The sequence below is a fragment of the Penaeus japonicus genome, unplaced genomic scaffold, assembly GCF_977035675.1.
Source record: "Penaeus japonicus unplaced genomic scaffold, GWHDUDI00000001_assembly GWHDUDI00000004, whole genome shotgun sequence".
Lineage (NCBI taxonomy): Eukaryota > Metazoa > Arthropoda > Malacostraca > Decapoda > Penaeidae > Penaeus > Penaeus japonicus.
The window spans coordinates 43,385,490-43,402,989 of NW_028234406.1; the positions used below are offsets into that span (position 1 = coordinate 43,385,490).

Genomic DNA, 17,500 nt, shown 5'->3' on the forward strand with positions numbered 1-17,500 from the left:
CTCTCTTCCTTTCTCTCTCTCTTCCCTTCTCTCTCTCTTCCTTTCTCTCTCTCTCTCTCTCTCTCTCTCTCTCTCTCTCTCTCTCTCTCTCTCTCTCTCTCTCTCTCTCTCTCTCTCTCTTTTTCCTTTCCTTTCCTTTCTCTCTCACTCTTTCTTTCCCTCCCTAGAAGTGTTTATTACACATGATGAGAATTATAAAAGGATAAAACTTTTGTTTCTTACACCAAAGTAGGATAGTTTCCTTCATGAATTTAGATTTTTTATGATCATATTTTTTCTTTGTTATTTGTGATTACTTTCCCTAAGTACTTTATGATTTAATAAAATTTTATGATATATTCAATCCATTTCCGGTTCATTGTTTTTTTTTTTTTTTTTTTTTTTACGATCACCTGTATCTTCTTTCACCGCAGTAATGGTTTGCACCTTTGCAGGTATGGGCTCCCTACGAGAACAGACTACAGGCTAGTCGTCGAGAATCTTTCCAGCCGAGTGTCGTGGCAGGTGGGTTTATTGGAGGATTGAGTAGGATGTCAAGATTGAGAGAGAGAGAGAGAGAGAGAGAGAGAGAGAGAGAGAGAGAGAGAGAGAGAGAGTTGAAATTGAGATAAAACGAGAAAAAAAGATGAGAGAGAGAGAGAGAGAGAGAGAGAGAGAGAGAGAGAGAGAGAGAGAGAGAGAGAGAGAGTGAGTGAGTGAGTGAGTGTGAGAGAGAGTGAGCTAAAAAGAAAAAGAAAGAATAGAGAGAAAGAGTCCAACTTTTGGGGTGTTGACTGTGCCACTCAGGAAACTGCCTCTCACTGCTGCCCAGTTCCTTTACGTCTTTGCATTCAACTTTGTGCCTTTGTGGGGAGAGCAGGTGTATTGCACAGGTGTTCTTGCACTGGCATGGTCAGGTAGGTTTTATTTATTTTTATTTTTTTTCACTTTTTTTTCTTTTTCTTTTGTAATATGGTTATCATTGTTATCATGATTATTATTGTTAGTGTGTGTTTTCTTTCTTAATTTTTATACATCCCTTTTTGTTTTTTGAATGGCTGCAAACTTTTCAATTGAGACGAAATATAATTTTGTGGAAGAGGAGACTGAGGTTGTAGAACCTTTTTTTATTTTTCTTGAGATTTAAGATTCTAGGCTTAGAGTTTTCCTAATTTTTTGTAGTTTTTTTGTTTTTTGTTTTAAAGTAAATTTTCATATTTTTCTTAGATTTTTTTAATGAATTTTGATTTTGAGAATTATTGATTTTCAGTGTAATTTTTTCTTGATTTAATTTGAATTTTCATTGAGTTGTAAGCTTAGGTTTTCTTTTTCTCTTTTTCTCTTCATTTTGTCAAGAAATCATGATTATAATGTACAAGATGACACACTATTAGAGAATCCTTTCTTTTATATATGCTTTATGTTAAATTTTATGCATAAACATGAATTTTGTTTCTGTAGTAAGAGCTTCCTTCATTTTGTCAGATTTTTTTTTTTTTTTCATAAGTTACACGTTACCTTTATAGATCATATATATACACATTTGAGTAATTTATCTAATAACAAAAGAATGAATGATAAGGATAATAATCATGGAAAAAAAATAATAATCATGTTTTCGTGACTTTTATTTTTTTATGCTTTTTTTTTTTCAAGACTTTCATTATAGTTCAAGAATCTTGTGCTGGATATAGGAATAATGTAGAGGAAATACATGTGGTTAACGATAAAGATTCTTGAGACATTTAGGAAAGGGGAGCAGTAGTTTTGTTCTTTTTGTAGTCATTCAGAAGTAATTTGATATTGCAAGAAAAAAAAAAGTTTGCAGCCAATGGTTTTTGCATCAGTTGGGCTGATTAAAAAAAAAAAAAAAAAAAGATGATATAAGACAAAAAAAAAAAAAAAAAAAAAAAAAACACTCTTAGTAGCCCTATAAAGATGCTGCTTAATCATAAAAAAATGTCTTTTTTAAGACAACGTAAGAGAGAGAGAGCGTGAACGCGAAGTCGTAGCTTGAGGAATGAGGAGGGAGGAAGGAAGGACGAGCTGTGTCGTGCTGGCCGGACTGACCCTCGGAAAGACCCTCGAACAGACCCCAGGACCGTCCTGTGAGTGCGTGGGAGAGCGAACGAGCGAACACTCATGCCAGCCTGAGCCCGCCAGCCTTTCGTTGCCTGGCCGCGCAAAATGAGGGTTGTTCCTTGACGGTGATGATGATGGTGATGGTGATGGTGAGGATGAGGATCTGGAGGATGATGAGGATCTGGAGGATGAGGATGATGAGGGACCTCTTCCTGCACGATATGGGTGTGGGCCCGTTGTAACCGCTCTGCGCATCGTCTGAGAGACATCCGTGGCTTTGATGGAGGGGGGATGGCTGGGTTTGTGTGGGGGGGAGGAACACCCTCTTCTCCATCCTCTTCCCCACCTCCCCTTCCTTCCTCCCACTCTTCCTCCCCGTCTCCTTCCCCCATCCCTCTGCCAGGGCTTGGTCACAGCATAGGGATGATGATGATGATGATGGTGATTATGAAGGTGAAAGTGATGGTGAAGGTGGTGCAGGTGCTGGCCCCCTTAGCTCATGGGGGCCCCGAGTTGCCGGCAGAGATGCTGGCAGATGTTGGCCTGATGCTGACGGAGGTCGGCCTCGCGCTCGAGGGGGCAGGCAAGACCTCGTGAGGTTGAGTCGCGACTCCGCATTTCCCTTGACTTACTGATTGCCCCAAAACCAGGACAGGTAAATCAGGGTGCCTAAAACCCATCGGACCACTGCACTGAATTGGCCTATTAATGTTTGTAGCATTTTCTAGATTTTGGAAATTCTGTGAGAACAAAACTCTTTTTCTTTCTTTCTTTCTTCTTAAATGTCAGTCTAGTATTGATTGGTGAAAAAAGAGTCATCTCTTTTGCTCATTATCATCACATTTAAATGATTTTTTTTCTTCTGTGGTGTTTCTTTCTATTACATATATATATATCTATATATGTATATTTATATATGTATATGAATATCCTTTTTCTTTGTAGTTTCCTTATTCTGTCTTTTTTTCTTCGTCTTTTTTTTCATTTCCCATTTCAGGAGCATAAGTAGGTCTAAAGGGAGCATTGAAAACACTCTTCACTAATCCAAATGCAGTGGCCTTTTTATCGCTCTATATAAAAAAATAAAACTATTAGAAAAAGTAAGCAGCTCACATTTAGCTCAAGAATTGATGATTTTCTACATTCCCCTCTTGAATTGCTTTCTTAATCTTTCTTTCTAAATTCACAAGTTACTGGAGTTCTTTTTTTTTCTCTTTCTTTTTTTTTCATCTTGTTTAATCTTATCTTCTTTATATTCTGGTAGTGATGCTTTTATTTTTCGTTTTTTGTTTCTTTTAGCCTTTTTACGTTTCCTTCAAGTAACGTTACCAGTTCAGTAGTTTCTGTTTTTTTCTCTAATTTTGTTGCCTTGTGTTTTGTTTTGTTTTTATTAATTGTAATAGCTTCTTAATCTCCTACGTGAGTCTGTGATATGCATCTCTTCAGTCAAGGATGTCTTGTTAGGAAAATAATGTAAAAATCACATTGTAAATGGTAATTGTTTCTCAGGAGTCTAATGAAGTCATTGCGTTAACAGGACCTCAAAGATTTCATGCGACAAGCGGGGGAAGTCACCTATGCAGACGCGCACAAACACCGCAGAAATGAAGGGTGAGTTACTCTTTTTTGTGTTAGTCTGTTTGTGTGTTTGTTTGCGTTTGCGTATGTTGTCAGCATTGTTGATGTGGTTTTGTTCTATATATATATATTTTGTCTTTTTCTATAGATAGATTTTGTCTTTTTTTTCTATTTAATCCCTTGAATCTGATATGCTGTGCATTGTTACAGTAAGTTGGAATTTCCCTTAGTCTGAAAGTGTCTTACCATCCTAAGCCAGAATACCGGCTTGGAGAGGTCACTGTTTTCTGATGAAAACTTCTCAGTTCAATATTCTCCTTTTGAGATGCTAGACTAACAACCTCCTTTGGACTCACTATGAGGCCCCCTTTTTTTCTAGGGGGCTGATAGATTTTAATTTTTCCTTCATGCATGGGTCTTCTTAGTTCATGTATTTTTGTTTATGAAACCAGTAAAATTTTAGATAGTTTTGTTGCACCTTCAATAAAGATATGCATGGGAAGCACACCTGACTGGAAACATTTTTTCTTTTTATTTTAAATTCTGATTGTGTCTAATTTTTCCAACTATGTATTTGATGGATTTTTTTTTTTTTTTTTTTTTTTTTTTTGAACTACATTAGAATAAACTACCTTTTTAGAAATGATGCCATAGGAAATTTAGGTGTATATTACAACCACTTTGTTTTTTAAGATTGCACTGATTAAAAAAAAACAAAAAAAACTTCAAGAGCCAGACACTAATTCTCTTCTCCCTCCCTCCCTCCCTCCCTCCTCATCCTCCTCAGGGTAGTGGAATTCGCCACATATGCCGACATGAAGGGTGCCCTGGAGAAGCTGGATGGGAAGGAGCTCCACGGCCGACGCATCCGCCTCATCAACGACTATAACTCCCGGCGGTCACGCAGGTCCCACTCGCGCTCATCCTCGCGATCGCGCTCTAGGTCCCGCTCACGCTCTAGGTGAAGATGTTTTCCTGTATAAGGGGGGAGAGAGAGAGAGAGAGAGAGAGAGAGAGAGAGAGAGAGAGAGAGAGAGAGAGAGAGAGAGAGAGAGAGAGAGAGAGAGAGAGAGAGAAATGTGTGTGTATGTGTGTGTGTGTGTGTGTGTGTGTGTGTGTGTGTGTGTGTGTGTGTGTGTGTGTGTGTGTGTGTGTGTGTGTAAATGATTTTGCAATATTGTGTATAGAAATAGCTTCTCAGACCTTTTTCACATTTAATATCTTGACCTTTTTTCCGCTTTCAGGTCAAGGTCAAGAAGCCATTCTAGATCACGCTCCCATTCACGCTCAAAGTCACATTCACCTTCACGCTCCAGGTCGCGCTCGAGGTGAGGCATGCAGATTTTCCATAATTCAATAAATCTGTAAATTATATCTGTGAAAAATTGTCCTTTCAGCGACATTTGTACAGAAACTTGATTTCCGAGTGGTCACTTTTTGTTTTGTTAATAATAGGCTTAATAACATTCCAGAGACAAGCGCAACAGGAAGTCCCACTCCAAGTCTCGATCTAAGTCACATTCCCGATCCAAGTCCAGATCAAGATCGCAGTCTAGGTCGCGGTCCAGGTCGCGGTCCAGGTCACCCACTAGATCCAGATCAAGGTCCAGGTCACGCTCGCACTCCAAGGAAAAGTCAAAGTCCAGGTAGCATGCTTTCTATATGTGTTTGTCTCTCATTCTGTCTGTGTCTGTCCCTTTGTCTCTCTGTGTCTGTCTCAGTCTCTCTGCCTCTGTCTGTCTCTCTCTGCTCTCTCTGCTCTTTATCTATGTCTCTCTGCTCTCTGTCTATGTCTCTCTGCTCTCTGTCTCTGTCTCTTTGTTGATGATGTTGCTATCCTGTCAAAGACTCTAGAGACCCTAGTGGCAGTTCTCATTGCAATTATGTCCATTGCCAACTGCCTGCCTGGTGGTTGGCTTTGATGCAGCAATGTGCCTTCCTCAGTGTTAGCCCCTTTGACTGATAGATTTTCCACCCACACCTTGTGCCACTTCAGCTTTTGCCATCCTCCTCCCATGGTCTGAAATCTTGTTGCTTTTCCTTTCTTTGTTACTGATACACATTTCATGTTTTATCATCCTTCTCCCTCTTCTCCTCTTCCCTCAGGTCTCAGTCGCTGCACCGCAGTAAGTCACCCAGCAAAGCGGAGTCAATGAGCCGCTCCCTCTCCAACAGCCCTAGAGAAGAGGAAGCGATGGACGAACACTGAGGAACAGCAGAGTGGGCTAGTCGAATATTCTGATATATTTTTTACTATACCAAACACAGCAAGAATTTCCAAGCTATCTTGTAGGGATGAGAAGGGTGGGGAGGGAGAGGGTTCAAGAGGTACTTAGAGTTACACTTGGCGGATATACAAGAGTCTGGGACATCCGCTGTGTTGTTGAAAGAAGAGGGGAAGGTTCTCAGCTTATTTGAGGAATTCATCTCGCAAGGAGCATGCATTGTGAGGTGATGGTGATCAATGATCAATACAAGAATCAGTGGATGTGAATAATCAACAGTGGTGCCATGTACATGGTTTGTGTTTTGGGTTGTTAACAGTTGTGCAATGAGTGTTTTTTTTGTTTTTGCCCTTTTTTTTTAAGTCTTTTCTTTTGTAACATTTTCTTTGTCACATTTACCAAAAGTGGAGTGTTAACAGAGAAGTATTCTAGTTAAAATAGGAAAATGACATTAAAAGAGAAATGATACTTGAGTAAACACTAGTACCTGAACTTAACCATTATAGTGTCAAACTTCCTCACACACAAAGAGGAACCTATTCAATTATCTGCCTGTAATGTTGGGGAGAGATGCAGGTTGTAGCTTTTGTAATTTCTTTCTTTTCTCTCTTTCTTTTTCTTTCTGTTTCTTTTTCATTCTCTTTCTTTTTCTTTCTCTTTCTTTTTCTTTCTCTTTCTCTTTCTTTTTCTTTCTCTCTCTTTCTCTTTCTTTCTCTTTCTCTTTCTTTCTCTTTCTCTCTCTTTCTCTCTCTTTCTCTTTCTCTTTCTTTCTCTTTCTCTTTCTTTCTCTTTCTCTCTCTCTCTCTCTCTCTCTCTCTCTCTCTCTCTCTCTCTCTCTCTCTCTCTCTCTCTCTCTCTCTCTCTCTCTCTCTCTTTCTCTTTCTTTCTCTCTCTTTCTCTCTCTTTCTATTCCTTCCTTCCTTCCTTCCTTCCTTCCTTCCTTCCTTCCTTCCTTCCTTTTTGTCCTTCTCTCCATACTCTGTATTTGTTATTAGAACTATTCTTTTTTTTAATTCTCCCTGTTCCTCTTTCTTTTTAGGGGGATGGAGTTACGCATTCGACAGCTGTTTATTTATGTATTTGGTGAATATAGGGAGAGAAAAGAGTGAAGGAGAATGTATTCTTTCCATACAAGAAGGGCTAAAGTGCTTATAGGTTGTACTGTATAGTTTTCCTTGAATTATTGGTCTAGGTGTGTGTGCTTCTGAAGTTCTGTGGTGTTATACATAGTGTGATGTCATTTACACAGATTTTGAATTTTTATACTTAGGGAAAAGTAGGTCATCATATGCATATGTTTTTTCTCTCTCTCTCTCTCTCTCTCTCTCTCTCTCTCTCTCTCTCTCTCTCTCTCTCTCTCTCTCTCTCTCTCTCTCTCTCTCTCTCTCTCTCTCTCTCTCTCTCTCCCTCCTTTCCCTCTCTATCCCCCTTCCCCTCTCCCACTCCCCCCTTCCATCCCTCCCTCCCTCCTTTTCTCCCCTTCCCTCCTCTCTTCCTCTCCCTCCCTATCCCCATTTTCTCTATTATCTATATATCTCCCCATTTATCTTAATCTTGCTCTTTCTTTCACATACACACCAACTTCAAAGGAAAAGAAGACACAAAAAGAGCACAGCCACAAATAAACAAACAAACAAACAAAAAGGAACACATGCACACCAAAAAATTAGGCTTTATGGTAGAAGATGCAAATTTGTAAATAGTTAAGGTAGTAGGATGCTTTTAGTGTTTGGAAATTATGTACATACATTATGAAACCACAAAGAAACGACGAAGATGGTAGGCTTAATGTCCTGTCTGAGGTCGCGGACGGTTACGTAAAATCTGGAAGCATTGTGATCTGCGGAGACAAGTAGGAACGTATTTTCTATTGTCAAAGTATGTCATTATTTTTATTGTTATACGGAAAAGAGCTAATGGAATTCTCTAGGAAGTTGTTCACTGTTGTTGTTGTTAAAGGAAGGTGTTATTTGACAGATGTGCATTTTATATAGAAGATGACCGGGTTTCAGAGAAAGGGTTGATGGTGAGGGTAGAGAAAGGGTAAGTTTTCTTCGGTGAGTGTGTCTGGCTACCGACACCATCCCTTTAAGATTATGAATGTGTAAGTATGTGTATGCATTTCCTGTAGATGCAGAATGTTTGGCTTAAGTTCAAGTGTTTTGCTGCAGATGCGCAAGTTTTCGCGGGGTGTTAGTGACAGAGCGGTGTTGATGAAGCTGTCCCCCTCTGTTGGTGAGCGTCTATGGACAATCCTCCGGTTGGTTGTTACCTCAATGTCTTACGTAACGTCAGGTTAAGCGAATGCTTCCAAATATCTGCCTGTAAATAGCCAAGGGTCAAGAACATCCTAGTACACCCTCTGTAACTGTTGAATTTTATATATTTAGTGTCAAGAGAGCCAAACTGAGCTAGTTTATGTGGACTAGATGCAGGGTTTTGAAAGTGACTTTTGTAAGAGTGCAAATGTGTGGCGTGTGAGAGTGAGGATAAGTATTCTTATGTGATTGTATATTTTTGGTGTGTTGTGCACTTCGGTGTGTCTGCGTACATGTATATGCATGTCCATTTGTATGTACCAGTGCATGTATATTTCTTTAAATATACATGGTCTTCCTATAATAAAATGCTAGTTTTCAGAGTCACTGCATGCTAGCAAGTTATTGAAATCGGAAAATAAAAATGCAACTTTTGTCTTTATAAATACCAAAAACGAATGTTTAGAAATGTTAAAAAATAATTATCGTTTTGTTAGGATACCAAAAAGGAAAAAATTCCTCTAGTTCTGAATAGAGATTATGGTGCTTCAACATTTCACCATTATTATATGGACTTCTTCTCATTGGCTGTTATATTTCATATTTTTTTCATTGTTGTATTTCCTTTTTCTATGAAAGGAAAATAGTGATCCAATCTTGTTTCCATAAACAAAGAAAATACTCTGAAATACATGAGTTTATTCAGTTTGCTGTTTCATTGAAATCCTCTTACTAGCTATATTTTTTTATGCTTTGTGTGAAGACAATACTCACTCATCTTACATGACTCTTTCATCATAGAAATTACAATAATATACATAAATGGCCAGGTCTTTATAAACTACGTACCATAGCAGATTTGCTTCATTTTAAATGCATGATAGTTCACATGTATGCAATCTAGCATTTTAAAAAGTAAGAATGACAACTGAAGATGTCAAGTCTGTTCTTCCTTAAGAAGGTCTGACTTTTAGTAATTCTAGGGAAATCTTGACCATCAGAATGACCATCCCTTTCAGTTGTCAGCCTCGGAAAATTCCCAGAGGAATCCACAAAGAAAACACGATCACTCTATTCTATCTTTTATTAGCCGAGTCTATGTTAAGATACCTACCACAATATTCTATTTTTTTTTTACAAATACTGTAACAGTATGGAAGACGGGCCCTAGCTAGCTGACGGTGCTTTTGACGAAGCCGAGCTGGTAGGTGTTGGTTCGGAGGTTGTGGAGGTTGTGGTTGTGGGAGGGGCAGTCATGAAATTGTAGGTGTCAGGCTTCAGATTGCTGGAATATTAAGTAAAAATAGAAAATTATTTATGAGTGTTTGATTATAGTGATTTGAAGTATATGCTACTAATAAATAAGACAGGATGACAAAATATATTATACAGCTATGTGCAAATAAGCAATGGATAAAACAAACATTTTTAATAAAAAAAAAAATCAATAATTACACATAGAACACACCCAAAATCAGAAAAAAAATAGCGAAAAAGATCAGTCCTGAAATAACAAGCCTCAAGTAAAAAAAACTCCCTTAATTCACACCTAATCAAACAGTCAGAGAAGTAGTCAAACTATTAACTCACCTAAAGGAAGATGTAGGATAAGCCACAATACTCAGTAAGTGGCCATGATAGTGGAACTGCCACACATCCTTCCAGCCAGCTTCCACATAGATGTCCCAGGTCTTAAGACACTGTAGGGGAAGAGGTGTGTTTGACTCAGGGTTATTGTTGATGTTGTCGTCAAAAGGAAAGGGACTTTAGAGTTTAATTTTGTTGTTTATTTACAGGGGGGAAGGGGTTCAGATTAATTGTCAGTATGTTGTTTATTCAGGGGAAGATGGGGTAAGTTATTAAGTTTTTAATTATTCTGGTTGCATTTATATAGTGGTACAAAAAGATTTCTCAAGGTTTGGAGTTTCTGTTCAGCATATTTAGAGGGAAAAGGAGTCTAGGGAATTCATTTCAATTGCTAATACCACGTTTATTTAAAGTGAAATTGTGAATAAGTGCCTTTGATCTTCAAACGGTGTAAGAAAGGCACTGTGATTCAGTATTGTGGGTCATAATTTTAAAGGAAACGAAGAATTGATTTAGATCAATGATAATCCTTTCATATATTCTGCCAGGAAATTAAATGATCACATGTCCTACCCTCATATTAATGCCCTTACGTATTTCATTAGAATCGTTAATTTAGATGTTTCATTCGAAATTTATGAACATTACAGTTAAAATAAGTTATCCAATACACCTTTCTCCCGTAGATAGGTACATAATATAGCTCAGTGGAATATTGCAAAATCATGACTATCATTATGAGACCTCACGTTGATATAACGAGACTAATAACATTGATAATGTTGAAAACTATTCGTTGATATGACCGTAATTAATTAAATCACTGAAATTCTCACCCTCATTGTATATTTCCAGTCGGTGTCTCCGCCTTTGCTGTTGTTATAGTTGACGAACATAACCACTGGATTCTGTGGAGAGAAAAGGGGAACAAAACGTAAAGTACATGTAACACACACTATGGTGGTATGGCAAATTTATTTATTTCTCTTTCTCTCTCTTTCCCTTTCTCTTTCTCTTTCTCTTTCTCTTTCTCTCTCTCTCTCTCACAGTCTGCCTGTCTCTCTCTCTCTCTCTCTCTCTCTCTCTCTCTCTCTCTCTCTCTCTCTCTCTCTCTCTCTCTCTCATCTCTCTTCTCTCTCTCTCTCACCTCTCTCCCCTCTCTCCTCTCTCTCACTCCACTCACTCTCTCTCTCTCTCTCACACACACACACACATCTCTCCTCACACACTCTTTTCTCTAATTCTCTCTCTCTCTCTCTGCAATAAAGAAAGCACCTGAATCATTGATAATCGCGTTTCCTTTGCGTAAAAAAAAATCAACAAAATCATAAGAAAAAACAAAAAACACCGCGGCAAGAAAAACCAAAAACACCGCGGCCAAAAAAACAAACAAACAACAAACAAACCACGTACACAGCCAAACAATCGAGACAACAATAAGAAAAACAAAGGAAAAACAACAACGAAAAAAACGACAAAAACTCACGTGACCATATGCGAAGTCATGCTTGCAAAAGTCAAAGGAACTGACAGTGGATGCTTTCAGTGTGCTTTCGAGCCATGCCTCATATTGGGACAATTCTAATCTGAAAAGGAGAGAGAAAAATGGTGGATATACATGATGGTGGTTGGACGAAACGAGTGTGTGTGTGTGTGTGTGTGTGTGTTTGTTTGTTTGTTTGTTTGTGTGTGTGTGTGTGTGTTTGTGTTTGTGTGTGTGTGTGTGTGTGTGTGTGTGTGTGTGTGTGTGTGTGATTTTTAATGGTAAACATCATATCATTACTATTATTACAATTTCTATCATTATTTTCACCAAAGCCATCAGCACCCACCATTACCATGAAGAAAAACAAAAACAAAAAGAATTAAGAAAATACCGAAAAGAAAAAAAGGAAGGAAGAAAAAAAATATATATCCATCAAGCGATCTAAAAAGAAGAAGAAGAAAAAAAAATCTAACCTCGCGATCTCTTCTTCCTCAAACCGGTAGTCGGTGGTGAGCGCCAACACGTGGTCGCGGAAAAGGTTATACTGAATTCCGCCGTTGATGGTGGCGCCGCGATAGGCTCGATGGCGGGCACGGGGCACTTCCGGGTAGACGATGGCACTTTCGGGTTTCTCCTCCATGATGTCTATGAGGGACCGGAACCATTCGCGTGTCTGTGGGAGGGAGAGAGGGAGGGGGGAGGGAGACGGGTTTAAATAAAGAGATTTGTGTTTGTCTGTTAAGATGCTGTACATTTCGTAGTTGTGTTTTATTGATTATTAGGTTCTTTCTTGTCGTTATTTTAATTATTTTTACAGTAAAGGGGATGAGAGAATAATATGATCACAACAAAAAAGAGATAAGAAAATAATTGTCAGGATAAAAAATCAAGGAATGAGATTAACAGAATGATACCATGTAAATGAAGAGAGAGAGAGAGAGAGAGAGAGAGAGAGAGAGAGAGAGAGAGAGAGAGAGAGAGAGAGAGAGAGAGAGAGAGAGAGAGAGAGAGAGAGAGAGAGAGAGAGAGAGAGAGAGAGAGAGAGAGAGAGAGAGAGAGAGAGAGAGAGAGAGAGAGAGAGACAGACAGACAGACAGACAGACAAAGAGTGAGAGAGAGAGACAGAAAGATAAAAAAAAAGAGAGATCAAGGAAGAAAAAGTCAGAAATAGACCAAAGAATAAACAAACGAACTCAGTAAAAAAACAAAACAAAAGACTCACGCTATCCACCGGCAGCCACTTCGGCGCCAGTTCCTCGTGCACAATCCTCGAGGTCAGATAGAGGGCGAGGTTGTTGACCTGATTCGTCCTGTAGAGCTGCGTCAGGTTATTGGCCACGTCACGATAACCGTAGAAGTTGAAGGCACTGATGCCCAGTATGGTTGGGTCTCTGTCCATGAGGGGGGTGACGGCGTGGAGGTATCTGGGGGAGAGGGGGGAGGGAGGGGGAGGGAGGTTGAAAACGTGAGTGATGGAGGGAGAGGTAGATGATTTTTTTTCGAGTGTGTGGTCGGATTTTTAATTTTTTTGATTCTTTATTATTATTTTAAATTTGTGTGTGTGTGGGGGGGGGGGGTACGTGTGTGTGTGTGTGTGTGTATGTGTGTGTGTGTGTGTGTGTGTGAATAAATAGATCGTAAAAAAAGTGACATAAACAAATCAAGCAAAAAAAATCTCGAATAAAAACAAACAAACAACCAACCAAACAAAACATTTCGAAAAAAAAACAGAACGAAAGACACAAACACCACTCACTTGAAGATATCAACGGACACCTCGAGGTCATCCTCAAGGAGCAGAATACTGGAGCACGAGAAGGGAGGCACGTTGTCCTCCGGAGTCCCTTCCTTGGGCACCGTGCCCTTGGGGAACTTTGCCATCATCAGGTCTCTGGAGGTGAGAGATAATATAGAGATAAGAAAGAGTAATGATGAATAGTGATGGTGGTAGTGATGGTGGTAGTGGTGGTGGTGGTGGTGGTAGTGGTGGTGTAAGTGGTGGTGGTAGTAGTGGTGGCTATAGTGATAGTGATAGTAATAGTAATAATAATAATGAAAATGATAATAGTGATAATAGTAATGATAATGATAATAATAATAATAATGATGATAATGATAATGATGATAATCATAATAATGATAATAATGATAATGATCATGAAAATAATAATAATAATAATAATAATGGTAATAGCAATGATAATAACAATAACAAAAATAATAATGACAATGATAATAATGAATAAAACAAAATAAGGGATGAAAAAGACTGAAATGACAGACAAAAGATGATCATTGTTCGTCCTGAAGTTATTGAAGATTTCTTAGTGATTGAAAGCCAACAATATAAAGAAATAAACAAATAAAAAATATATGAAATAAATGATAAAAAACGGCGAACCTAAAGAATATTTGACCTTGTTTTAGTGCTGGGAAATATCAGGTCACTGTGGGCGAAAGAGAGCCAACAGAAATTAAAATAGGTGATAGTAAAAGAGATGATAATAATAATGAACGATATAAGGGAAGATTAGTCTATATTTTTATTTTTGTGTCATAAAAAGAGGAATAAAATGGTTGATAAATGATGGACGATAGTTAAATGATAAAAAGTATTTTTCATGCTATATCAATTAATTAATCATTATTATCAGTAAGTAAAAAATGAAAGATGCTAGATGAAGCTAGAAAAAATAAAACAAAATAAACAGTTAACTAAATCCCAAAGTAAGCAGTTAACTAAATCCTAAAATAAACACATTAAGAAAAAAAATAAGGTTAAAAGATAAAATATAAGGTAATTCAATGAACAAAGCTGTATAAAACACAAAAGCACAAGAACAAAACAATCAAAAATAAATAACCCCCCCCCCAAAAAAAAAAAAAAAAAAAAAAAAAAAACACTCACCCAAGAATCCTCTGGAACTTGTGACGAATGCAAATGGCGGACGAATTCCCCTGCTGTTTCGCCACCACCAAGTGCACGCCGAAGAGTTTAGCCACGTCAAGGATCCCCTGGTGGTGCGTGTCTGCGTAGACTACCACTTTATCGCGATTGAGTCCTGGGGCTTCCCACAGGGACTTCAGGGTCCTGCGAAAAGAGGGCGGCGTGAAATGGCGCGTTGTTTTTTGGCTGATGGCGGAAGGGTGGTGGTGTGTGTGGGTGTGGATGGCGATGGTGGGATGTTTTCTTTATTTCTCTTTCTCTTTCTCTGTTTCTCTTGCTCTCTTTCTATTTCTATTTCTATTTCTATTTCTCTCTCTCTCTCTCTCTCTCTCTCTCTCTCTCTCTCTCTCTCTCTCTCTCTCTCTCTCTCTCTCTCTCTCTCTCTCTCTCTGTCTCTGTCTCTGTCTCTGTCTCTCTCTCTCTCTCTTTCTCCCTTTCCATTTCCCTTTCTCCCTTTCTCCCTTTCTCCCTTTCTCCCTCTCCCCCCACCCCTTCCTCCCTCTTACTCACTCTCTCTCTCACTCACACTCACACGCTCACACTCACAATCACACTCACACTCTCTCTCACACTCACACTCACACTCACTCTCACTCTCACTCTCACACTCACACTCAGTCTCACATTCTCACTCTCACTCTCACTCACTCACTCTCACACTCACACTCACACTCACACTCACACTCACACTCACACTCACTCTCACACTCACACTCACTCTCACTCTCACACTCTCACTCTCACTCTCACTCTCACTCTCACTCTCACTAACACTCACACTCACTCTCACACTCACACTCTCACTCACTCACTCTCACTCTCCCTAGAACACCCCCCTCCCCCCTTCGACCTCGACCCAAACACCTACATTGTCATAAAAAAACAACAGAAGACCGGACTTTTCGGGGATGCAAATACCTGTACAGATAGTGAGGTCGGTCTGTGGCCATAACAGCGATTCCTAAGTCCTTGTAGAGTTGCTTTGATGCCAGATTTTTGTGCAACTGTGGAAGAAAAAGTTTTATTAATGTCCAGAAATGAAACGTTGTCATTGCTTCTGTTGTTATTACATGATGAATATTACTGCTGCTGTGATTGTTGTTACTAAGACAAATACTGCTGCTACTGCTACTACTACTACTATTACTGCTGCTGTTACTACAACTGTTACTACTACTACTGCTATCACTAATACTACTGCTACTGCTATTAATACTACTACTGCTATTATTACTACTACTGCTATCACTACTACTATTGCTAATACTACTACTACTACTACTGCTGCTACCACTACTGCTATCACTAATACTACTGCTACTGCTGTTACTACTACTATTACTAATACTACCACCACTGCTACTAATACTAATACTACTGACATAACTTCCATTACTTTCACTATTACTACTACTACTAAAAAATACCATTACTTCTGCTGCTGCTACAACAAATACAAATACTACTACTACAACTACACCACCACTACTACTATTACTCCTACTACAGCCACTATCACTACCACTAATCACAACAATAACAAAAGTAAATAAAAATAACACCAGTGACACGAAGCGAGGAGATAATCACCTTTTCGTCAGCTTGGAAGAAGACATCCTTCCAGGAAGTGACGTCACAGTCGCACATCGCCCCGTAACCGTCGTTGGTGCGGCAGAACAGCCGGCGTGCCTCGTTGCGCTCGTTGCTCGGCCACGAACACTCGTCTGCGGTGGCGTTTAGAAGGAATTGTGGCGTAAAAGTGTGTTGTCTGGCTTTCTAGGTTCTAATTATGCCTTTCGCTCGCGTCTGGGTTTCATCTTGCATTCTCTAGCTGTTTGGAGCTATATATACATATATACATATATACATATATACATACATATATATACATATAGACATATAGACACAAGAAAACACACACACACACACACACACATATATATATGTATACATATTTATACTATATACTATATTTATGTATATATATGTACATATATACATATGTACATGTATATATATATGTATATATAAACATATGTACATGTATATATATGTATATATAAACATATGTACATGTATATATATGTAAATATATACTTACACACACACATATATATATAGATACATATAATGGTAGGCCGAAATAAATGACTGACTGAATGAACGAACCAACGAACCAACCAACGAATAAACAAACATCCCCCCCAAAAAATATCCCCCTCCCCTCCCCCTGCATCCCCTCCCCTTCCCCCTCTCCCCCTCCCCTTCCCCTCTCCCCTTCCCCCCCTCCCCTTCCCCTCCTCCTCCCTTCCCCCCTCCCACTCCCCTCCCCCGCCCCCTTTACTCACCATCCTTCTCCTCGAGGTCGAAATCCGTCCTGAGGAACACCGGGCCGCCCCACTCGTACCCCGTGTCCGCCGTGGCCACGTTCGAGTATGTCTCGGCGAGCTTGAGACCGCCCTTGCGAGTGACCAGCGCCCACATGTCCCGGTAGGCGAGTTTCTCCGACCACCGGGAGCCCAGTTCTCGCAGCTTGTTCCGGCCTCGCCAGGTGAGACCCTTGCTGGCCTCGTCCTGGTGGGGGGTAAGAGGGGGAGGGGGGGTGAGAGGGGGGTGTTAGTGTGTGGGGAAAGAGATGGGAGGAGGGGGAGGGAGAGGGGGAAGGGGAGGGAGAGGGAGAGGGAGAGGGAGAGCGGGAGAGAGAGAGAAAGAAAGAGAAAGAGAGAGAAAGAGAGAGAGAGAGAAATAAATAAAGAAAGAGAGAGAGAAAGAAAGAAAGAAAGAAAGGAAGAGAGAGAGAGGGATTTTAAGATATACAGATATACATATATATAGATAGAAATATAGAAAGAGAGTAATGAAAATGATCTGCAAAGAAGTGTTGCTAATCTTTAATGTTCTTTTTATAAGCCAATTATCAGCCTCTTCTTAATATCGTCTTATAGAGCAATACACTAATTTATATTCTTTATCATCTAATCTTTCTTTGAGTTTTTGTTAATTGTTATAAGTTAAAGAATTTTCTTATCATCTGTTTTTTTTTTAATGTTAGTTTCGATCTTATAAATAGGCGAATTAACATCATGATTCGATGTTTTTGTGTGTCTGTTTTGTGATCAATGTTTACTGGTAATTCATGACTAATTATTGCTTTTGTTTGCCATTTGGTTGCTTAAATTATATAAGGCGTATCATTATTATCATTAGGATTATCGTTATCATTGTTATAATCATTATCATTATTATTATTATCATTACTACTACTACTACTACTACTATTATTAGTATCATTACTCTTATTATTACTGTTATTCATATTCTTATTATTATCATTATTGTTATTATCTTCAGTATCAGT

The 17,500-nt window shown here is 39.0% G+C and overlaps 2 protein-coding genes across 4 annotated transcripts in view; one reads left to right on the top strand and one right to left on the bottom strand.

Annotated features, from left to right (window-relative positions):
* The window catches only part of LOC122268156 (serine/arginine-rich splicing factor 5), a 17,588-nt gene extending 8,761 nt beyond the window's left edge, over positions 1-8,827 (top strand). For all 3 annotated transcript variants that reach the window (XM_043038446.2, XM_043038462.2, XM_043038454.2), the window contains 6 exons: positions 435-504; positions 3,599-3,672; positions 4,427-4,600; positions 4,884-4,967; positions 5,112-5,285; positions 5,746-8,827. In XM_043038446.2, the coding sequence (XP_042894380.1) occupies positions 435-504; positions 3,599-3,672; positions 4,427-4,600; positions 4,884-4,967; positions 5,112-5,285; positions 5,746-5,848 (679 nt within the window). In that variant the 3' untranslated portion in view covers positions 5,849-8,827. The remainder of the gene's footprint in view (positions 1-434; positions 505-3,598; positions 3,673-4,426; positions 4,601-4,883; positions 4,968-5,111; positions 5,286-5,745) is intronic.
* A 364-nt stretch (positions 8,828-9,191) lies between these two features.
* LOC122268117 (protein O-linked-mannose beta-1,2-N-acetylglucosaminyltransferase 1) overlaps positions 9,192-17,500 on the bottom strand; it is a 16,510-nt gene continuing 8,201 nt past the window's right edge. Inside the window, exons 7-17 of the mRNA XM_043038390.2 lie at positions 16,491-16,716; positions 15,733-15,866; positions 15,061-15,146; positions 14,104-14,286; positions 12,952-13,086; positions 12,418-12,619; positions 11,669-11,868; positions 11,196-11,295; positions 10,546-10,617; positions 9,713-9,822; positions 9,192-9,407 (exon numbers count right to left, since the gene is read on the bottom strand). Of these exons, the coding sequence (XP_042894324.2) occupies positions 9,290-9,407; positions 9,713-9,822; positions 10,546-10,617; positions 11,196-11,295; positions 11,669-11,868; positions 12,418-12,619; positions 12,952-13,086; positions 14,104-14,286; positions 15,061-15,146; positions 15,733-15,866; positions 16,491-16,716 (1,566 nt within the window). The 3' untranslated portion in view covers positions 9,192-9,289. The remainder of the gene's footprint in view (positions 9,408-9,712; positions 9,823-10,545; positions 10,618-11,195; positions 11,296-11,668; positions 11,869-12,417; positions 12,620-12,951; positions 13,087-14,103; positions 14,287-15,060; positions 15,147-15,732; positions 15,867-16,490; positions 16,717-17,500) is intronic.